Source organism: Sinocyclocheilus rhinocerous, unplaced genomic scaffold (assembly GCF_001515625.1).
Source record: "Sinocyclocheilus rhinocerous isolate Xijiao unplaced genomic scaffold, SAMN03320098_v1.1 scaffold208, whole genome shotgun sequence".
Lineage (NCBI taxonomy): Eukaryota > Metazoa > Chordata > Actinopteri > Cypriniformes > Cyprinidae > Sinocyclocheilus > Sinocyclocheilus rhinocerous.
The window spans coordinates 484,751-493,132 of record NW_015650085.1 but is presented as its reverse complement, the minus strand read 5'-3'; the positions used below and the strand labels follow the sequence as shown (position 1 = coordinate 493,132).

Sequence of the window (8,382 nt, the reverse complement as noted above, 5' to 3'; positions counted from 1 at the left end):
CGACATTCTTCTTTACAAATCCTCGTTTTGTACTTCTAATTAGTGACGTTGTTTTGTTTTGATCTCTCCGTTTCCGCGTGCGTCACTTCTGAGCGGCGCATGCGCAAAGCCGACCTCATACGTCATTCCCCCGGAACTGCTTCCCTTTACAACAGTGAGCGCAAGGTACATTAAAGTGATTTAAGTTTTGAATATGGATATTTTTCTTACAAAAACGCATCGATTCGCTACAGGAGGCTAGGGCTGTCAAAATGGCTGAAAAACTCAATTAGAATTTTGTACTTGCATATTATCAAAATTCGAATTATATTCGAATTTAAAATGCATAATTTCAGTTAGGGTGAAGAAAAGCTTTTGGCTTCTCTCTTGAGGCCACAAGAGGGCGCATCATTCAAAGCATAAGATAACATGACTATCTGCGGGAAAAAAAGTGCATAATGTTTAAAATAATGTTTATAAACCAATTATAATTAAGTTGCTTAAACAACTATAAACAAAACAGCATCATGTATGTATGCATAGTTTATTACAAAGGGCGGAAAGCCAATCACGCAGAGTACATTTTTCATTTAAAATCATGAGATGCAGTGGGATGGGGAAAAACCTGCAATAAAGTCTCTGTTTTTTTTCAAAGTTAAACTTGCATTAATTTTACATGGCTTGCTAAACATGCGGCTCCTTTGTGCAAGATGCGAGTGCAACGGTGATAGATGTCCCTCTAGAAAATGCGCGAAATATGCGTTCTGTGTGAACGGCTTGGTTTCGCTTTTGATGTAAACAAGATCTTCTCCGCATTGATGTTAAGTGATTATTACGTTTTGAATATGGATATTTTTCTTACAAAAACGCATCGATTCGCTACAGGAGGCTTTTGTTCACCCCCCGGAGCCGTGTGAGACATTTTTTTTTATGGATGGGCGCTTTTTATTTAACTTGTTTTGGACTGAAGCATGCAACACCCGCTGAGTGCCATGAAACAGCTTGAAAGTTCAAAGACAATTTTTAATATAACTCCGACTGGATTCGTCTGAAAGAAGAAAGTCATATACACCTAGGATGACTTGAGGGTGAGTAATTTATGGGCTAATTTTTGGGTGAACTAACCCTTTAATTAGCCCTTTTCACAAATTAAGGCCTTAAAATGTCTTAAATTTTTTCCATTTGAAAAGGTAATTTCTAGCCCCATTGGCAGATACTTAATTTTGATTAATTCAATTTATTCCTTGGATTTTCTTAAATTTGTATTTAATTTATTTCTTATTTTCTTTTCTAGTTTTTTAAAAGTCCTTGTGACCGCATGTCATCAGAAGTTGCATCCATGCTTTAAACATCTACTGCATGCTTTATTATACATGGAAAAAATGTTAGAAGTTGATTAACACCTTAACAATGCTGAATAATGTGCATATAACCTTCTGTGGAAAAGTATTTGCCTTTCAAAAAAGCTCTTTGCCTGAACACAAACTTCGCTGCTGTTCCTGCCGATGCTGCTAAAAACATTTCTCTGTTCACGGTGAACAGCTGCGGAGTGGATTTAGTCCCAGGGAATGTACAAACATACAGGGTCCTGATTAAGATACTGCTATTCATACAACTAATACTCTCCCGTTCCAGCAAAGTCATTTAGGCCTTGCTTTTGGAAGGTTATTCTTCTGACCTTTGCAACTGTTTTGGTTAGTAGTATTACACCGTATGGCAGAATTAATGGTAATTTCAATTGATTATTGAATTAATGGCATTTAATCATTTTAAATCAAGTCAAATATTTACATTTGTACAGACATGAAATAGAGTTAAAAATCATTAACAAGATGAAGTCGATTTTTCATTTAAAAACAAGAGTACAATCACAACAACAGCAGAAACTACCACTATTACTAATTGTAATAACAATAAAAAAAATTAATACAGTGCAAATATTCAGGTCATTCCCAATACAGAAAACCCTGTTGTTTTAAATTAAACATGCCCCTGTGTTGTTCTCAAGTGCACATTTACAGAATTTGTCAGTTGTACCATTATCTTCAAACATTTAATGCCATCTCACCAAACACCTGCATTAATCAGAATTGTTCCGAAGGTTGGTGTGACTCCGAGAAGAGCACACAGTATCTGTATTTACCAATGTTTTTGCAGATGATGCTCTGGAGATGGGTTTCCTGTTCTGTCTTACAGTCTGGTTACTGAAGTTACTTGGGAACCTCCACCTGTGAAGAATTATAAGGTCAGATCTCCCATTTTTTTCTAGTGTAATCAAATTTATTCATTGTGCAACTATTTTGAATTTGATTATTGAATTTGACCTTACTGATTGCATATCAATAATACAGTACATTATATGCAATCAAAAATAAAATCAAGACAAGCATTCTGTTTTTGTTTTGTTTACCTAAATGAAAATCCTGTGTACTCAAACTATTTTCCATTTTCCACAACACTAGAAGGCATCTGCCTTATCAAGACGTGCAAAATAGTCTCTATTTATAGCAACATTAAATGTGAGGAATTTGTGGGGTCAGGATGCCTCGTGAGGGTAATGCTGAATTGTCCACTGCCACAATAAACAAACTCTGGTTGAGTTTTGATTACTGTATAATCTCATTAATTTCCCCACATCTATTCTTCTCTTCCAATACCTAGACAGCATAAGCTACATTTTTTGCCGAATTCTAAGACTGCATTGCATGAATCTGTTGTGAAGGCAATTTCAAAATGCGTTGCGACAGGCTCAGTGAAAAAAAATCCATCCAAGATAGAAGACAAAGTGAGAGAAATGTTGATAAATATAGTTTTCTCAATACTGAAAATCATTGTTAAAAGTAAATTCAGTCTATTGTAAAATGTACTATTTTCCCTAATATGCACGAACTTAGCAACATGCCAAACCCTTGAAATCAGTCGTGATTCTCTTGTGCGGATTGCATAGGTCAGGGGTGTCCCAACCTGTTCCTGGAGGGCCACTGTCCTGCGAAGTTTAGCTCCAGTCCTAAAGAGCTAATCAAGGTCTTCAGACTCTCTAGAAACTTCCAGGAAAGTGTGTTGAAGCTGGTTGGAGCTAAACTCTTCATGATGTTGGCCCTCCAGGAGCAGGACTGGACACCCCCATTTGCATGATTCACAAGGTTGCTGCTTGTGTGGAGTTTTACAAATCTGTCATTTGAGGCTCCAGTTCAGGTAGGAAGCTGACTAAGAAGGCGGTAGACGGCAAAAAATCTCACTAGGTTTTGGAACTGACTCTGTTGGTCTTTACCAGGGTTCTCTAACCGTGCTCCTGAAGAGCTACTGTCCTGCAGATTTCAGCTCCAACCCCGATCAAACACACCTGAACCAGCTAATCAAGGTGTTTAGGGTTATTTGATAATTACAGGCAGGTGTGTTGAAGCAGAGCTGGAACTGAAGTCTGCAGAACGGTAACGCTCCAAGAGCAAGGTTGGAGATCCCTGGTCTTTGCGATACTCACCCTTCTGAGATTTTTGATGTTACTGCCTCTGATTGCGGCCATGAGTTCATCATGAGCGCAGCGTTGAGGTGTGGACGGTCTGGAGAACTCTCTGTCATTGATGGGTCTCAAAGTGTTCTTAAGTTCCTTTAATATGCTGTCAGTCTCTGTTTGTTTTGCAGCCCCTTTTTTTCCCTTTTTGGATTTAGATTTGGTGGGACCCGTCTGCTGTTTCGTAGAAGTCCCCTCTTGCTCTTTGATGACTTCTGCGATCATTCTGGAGGGAGCCTTCTTCTCTGGGATGGAGGCTTTGGATGTTGGGGGTGGTGGTGCGTCACTTTAAAAAAAATAAAAGTTACATTGACAATGACAGCTTTGAAAATTAAGTATCAATCCATTAAAGAATAACTATTTGAATTTTTAACCGCACACTAAAGCATTTAGATGTTTTTCTTCAATTTATGTGAGTACATCATAAAAAGAATAAAACATGTCTGAAATTACATACATACTTTAATATGCTTTATACAAAACATTATTGTCTTTAAATGTTTCATACCATAAACACTTAAGAAAATGTTCATATTATTTAATGAAAAAGCATTAAAAAAATCTTATCTCATCAAATGTCAAATGTCAATTCAGTGTCAAAATAACACGGCTTTGGATGTTGGGGGTGGTGGTGGTGGAGGAGGAGGTGGTGGTGGTGGTGGAGGAGCAGGGGGAGCATTCTTCTTTGCCATATCAATGTGTGGTAACTTTGGAGATGACCATGGTGAACTCCGAGGGGAGCTGTAAGGAGAAGAGGTGGTCGTGCTCTTCTGAAGGGCGACTGTTCTTGGATTTGTTGGCATCGCTGCACCTCCTTGCTGGTGGCGCAGCTCCTGCATTCTCTTCTGTCTCTGGAGGTCTTGGTTGCGGGTAAGAATGGTCGTCATGCTTATACGAGGGCCAGGAAGGTCGAACTGGTAACCCAACTTTATCAGCGTGGTATTCTCCCTCAGTAACTTTACAATCTCCATTTCCACTTGACCTCCACAAATGTGCCTCTGATTGTGAAATCGCATTTCCGTAAGAGTACTGTTTCGGGTGAGGGCTTGCACCAGTGCCAGGATACCCTTCCCTGTAATGAAGTTGGACTCGATGTTAAGATTTGTGATGTTGCTGTTTTCTCTCAGCACCTTGGCAATGGCAAAAGCCACCTGCTCATCTGCATGTGTGTTGGCAAGGCTAAAAAAACGTACGTGTGGGTTCGAACGTAAGGCTTCTGCAAATTGGATAAGTGTGTCTTGGGAGATATTATCAATGTTGTTGAGGTTGACCTCGGTGGTATCTGGGTCATTGGTGAGGATCTTTTCCAGAACCTCGTCCACCACAGTAGGGTTTCCTGACATGCGACTGGGCTCCTGAACTTGGACTTTTGGTTCACTCATCAGTGGAGAGTATCGTATTACAGGCTCTGCCTGTCTCTGATTGGACTGACCATTGGAAGACCAACACTGCTGTGGGTGAGTGGTACAATCCAATGTCGGTGCTATTTTAGGACTGTTCTCTTCTTCATTTTCTTCTTCCTCCTCCTCTTCTTCCTCATCTTCTTCCACATCCTCTTCTTCTGTTATCGGCTCCTCTGGTTCACTTTCCTCTTCTTGGTCTTGTTCAGCTTCCCGATATTTTTGTATGTCTTTCTCATGTTTTTCAGCCTCGTCTTTTTCATCCCCAGATTCTTCATTGTCGCTCTCAGTCATGCATTCCTCCTCTTCCCTGCTGTCTTCATCTTTCTGGAATCAACAAAGTCATTGTTAAAACAACATTGGTGCTGTTGTTCCTCTTTTATTATGAGATCTGGTGGCGTATTTCGAGAAGTGTTCGTCATTTTGATTTCTCATTGCTTTTCGAAATACCCATGGTGTCATTCCTTTACCCAGATTATGACGGTATGTAAACCATTTGTCGTCTTTGCGAAAGTTAACCAATCGTAACCGTTCAACAATTCAAATTAAAATCTTCAAATAAAGCATATACTCTTCTTGAGTTTAAAGGGTTAGTTCACCCAAAAATTATGTCATTAATTACTCACCCACATGTCGTTTCAAACCCGTAAGACCTTCGTTCATCTTCGGAACACAAATTAAGATATTTTTGATGGAATCTCAGAGATGTCTGACCCTGCATAGACAGCAACGCAACTGAAATTTAGCGGCGCCATGCAGATATGCTGTTTCCGTTCAGATCAAATCACAACAACGTAGGAAACCGATCCGGCATGACGCAGCTGACACAGAACAGCATACGTTGTTTTACGTCCAGCGGATATTCTCCAAAATGTCACCAGGGTGATGCGGAGGAGACGAATTGTTGAATTAATTCGTTATTTATTTATTTATTTTTTGCGCACAAAGTATTCTCGTAGCTTCGTATAATTGCGGATGACCCCCTGATGTCACATGGATTATTTTACAGATCTCCTTGCTACGTTTCTGGACTTGGGAACATTTCAGTTGCGTTGCTGTCTATGGAGGGTCAGACAGCTCTCAGATTCCATCAAAAATATCTTAATTTGTGTTCCTGAAGATGAACGAAGGTCTTACGGGTTTGAAACGACATGAGGGTAATTAATGACAGAATTTTCATTTTTGGGTGGACTAATCCTTTAAATCTCACACTCATAGCTTAACACTGGGGCAGCACCCTCAAATGGACTACCTTATTTACCCCTATAGTAGTACCATAAGAGTATATATTACTACCCTAAGGGTACATATTCCTATTCTAAGGTACTAATATGCACCCTTTATAGGTAAATAAGAGACAAACGTGTCTCTTTATTGAGTACTACCCTAATGACAAGCTGTTGTACCCCAAAAAGTAAAATTTTTGCACTTTTTTTTCTGACAGTATAATTAGTGTTTGAGGTTGTTGATCACTCACCTGTCTAGGGCTTGTGGATCCGATCCTCTCCTCCTCCAACAGTTTTCGAGTCTCGTTTTCCCAGTATTTCATAAGAGCATCCCTGCTGAATGTTCCAGTGGGAGTCTTAGCTGTCTGATCTCTCTGTCGCAGTCCAATGGGAAGGTTGTCGTCTGGGTCAATATCAGCCAACTCCTTCTCCAGCTCCTGGAGCTCCTCAGCAGTCAGCGAGGCCAACAGCTCATCTTCATCCAAATCCTCATACTTACTCAGTTCCTGCCTGTAGCCGAATGTACTCATGGCCTCTCGGTCGTCTTCTCAGAGTCTTAAAAGTCTTGGATTTGTCACAGTATTGGTGCATCAGATCTTTCTGGGATCTGGTGTCTGGGATCTTTCGAGTGGTGTAAGCGAGAGTGAGTGCTCGTGTGCTGTGGTGGGCAGCTGGAAAGAGTCTTAAGAGCAGGATCAGAGAGACCTGATACAAAGCCCCAGCCCATGATGCCGTTGCTTTTTTGGGAGGCAGGAGTCAATCAGCATGTGAACTCACAACATGGTCACAGCGAGGCCTGTAAGTGAATGCTGACTGCATTGTTCATGTCCAAAATAAGCAGATAGACTCTGAGGAGATGGCTAGAGAAATGGTAATGTCCTTATAATAGCAAGTCGTTATTTCCAGCAAGGTGGTATGTACTTGAATTTGAAACGCTTAAATAGGAAAATCTATTCTAAATTGCTCTGTATGTAGTTACTTGTGTTATAATGGTGCATTAAATGAAATCACAACTAGCTACTGCCAGTAGCACTGCTACTGGTACAATTTAGTGTTGTTGACAAATGTTATCGTCAATTTATTTTGTATGTTTAGAATTTGACTACCCAGAATACTCTTAAGTGATTTTAGTTTTTTTATGTGTGCCAAAAATACCACATAGAGCTAAAGTAACACGTCACAGGCTAATAGTGAGGGGCAGATTATCCGAAGAACTGTTATCAGCCTGGCATGAACCATTGTGAGGATTTAATAAATCCTCTTCTCTCTTATGTGTTTTATGTGAACGCTCAGATAAGCTGTTTGTTGTCCCATAGGATCCAAACAGCCATGTAAGGCTAGGATCTGTGTTTATGACAGGAACACAATGTCCGCTGCATCTCTGCAGACGCCGACTGGCGTTGACCGTGCAGGAATGTTGTTGGTCTGATAACAAGTGCCTCTAGCAACAACAGTTTCCACAAAATCCAGTGTTTTTGGACTGGGGCCATGATCAGTGTAGGTGAAGTTTGAAATGTGTCAAATTGTTATGGTTTAAAAATGTGATAAAAATACAATGTCGGTCAAAATGTTTCCAGAGTAAACTATTTATGTAGCATATACTGTATATTTACACACTGCAGACTATTTAGAGTAAATTTGAGGAAACCTGTCAGAATCATGTTCAGGTCAAGTTTCACTCCAAAATTGAAAAAAGGTGCATATGCATAAAACAAAACAAAAAATTTTCTTTCTATTTATTTATTTATTTTTCATTTGGTTTTAAGGTGAAATGTGACCTGGACATGCTCTTGATATGTTTTGTGAGCATTAACATATGAAAATTATATAATCATGGTAATATTGTTTATAAACAAACATCTTTACATTATCACAAAATAACACTGTTACAATTGGTTCACTCATATAAATAAATTGGAATAAAATACACTGTAAAACCCGAAAAGTTACGGTAACTCAAACTGTTTGAGGAAACCGATTGCCTTAAACCATTTGTTTTAAAACAAATAAATATGAGTACTGTAAACTCATATACATTAAGTTTATATACATTAAGTGTTGGTTTAGTCAATCATTAGAGCAAACTCAACTTAAAGATTTTAAGTTTATTTCACTCAGTCAGTTTGAATTCAGGTAACAAAAAAAGTCTTAACAACTATATAGTTACTTAAATGGTTTGAGGAAACCGATTGCCTTAAATGGTTCAAGTCCTTCAAACTCAAAGTAATAGTTACATAAGACTAAGCAAAAAATAACATTGGTACAA

The 8,382-nt window shown here is 39.1% G+C and overlaps 2 protein-coding genes across 2 annotated transcripts; both read right to left on the bottom strand.

Moving 5' to 3' along the window:
• Window positions 1–1,822: 1,822 nt before the first annotated feature.
• LOC107711471 (leiomodin-2-like) lies at window positions 1,823–3,879 on the bottom strand. Its single transcript, XM_016516450.1, has 3 exons — window positions 3,872–3,879; window positions 3,461–3,776; window positions 1,823–2,207 (listed from the first exon to the last, which is right to left on the bottom strand). The coding sequence occupies exons 1-3, from the start codon at window positions 3,877–3,879 to the stop codon at window positions 2,190–2,192; spliced, it is 342 nt and encodes a 113-aa protein (XP_016371936.1). The 3' UTR covers window positions 1,823–2,189.
• Window positions 3,880–4,023: 144 nt separating this feature from the next.
• Window positions 4,024–6,893, bottom strand: LOC107711505 (leiomodin-2-like). The gene is made up of 2 exons (XM_016516493.1): window positions 6,368–6,893; window positions 4,024–5,217 (listed from the first exon to the last, which is right to left on the bottom strand). The coding sequence occupies exons 1-2, from the start codon at window positions 6,644–6,646 to the stop codon at window positions 4,087–4,089; spliced, it is 1,410 nt and encodes a 469-aa protein (XP_016371979.1). The 5' UTR covers window positions 6,647–6,893; the 3' UTR covers window positions 4,024–4,086.
• Between the last annotated feature and the right edge of the window lie 1,489 nt (window positions 6,894–8,382).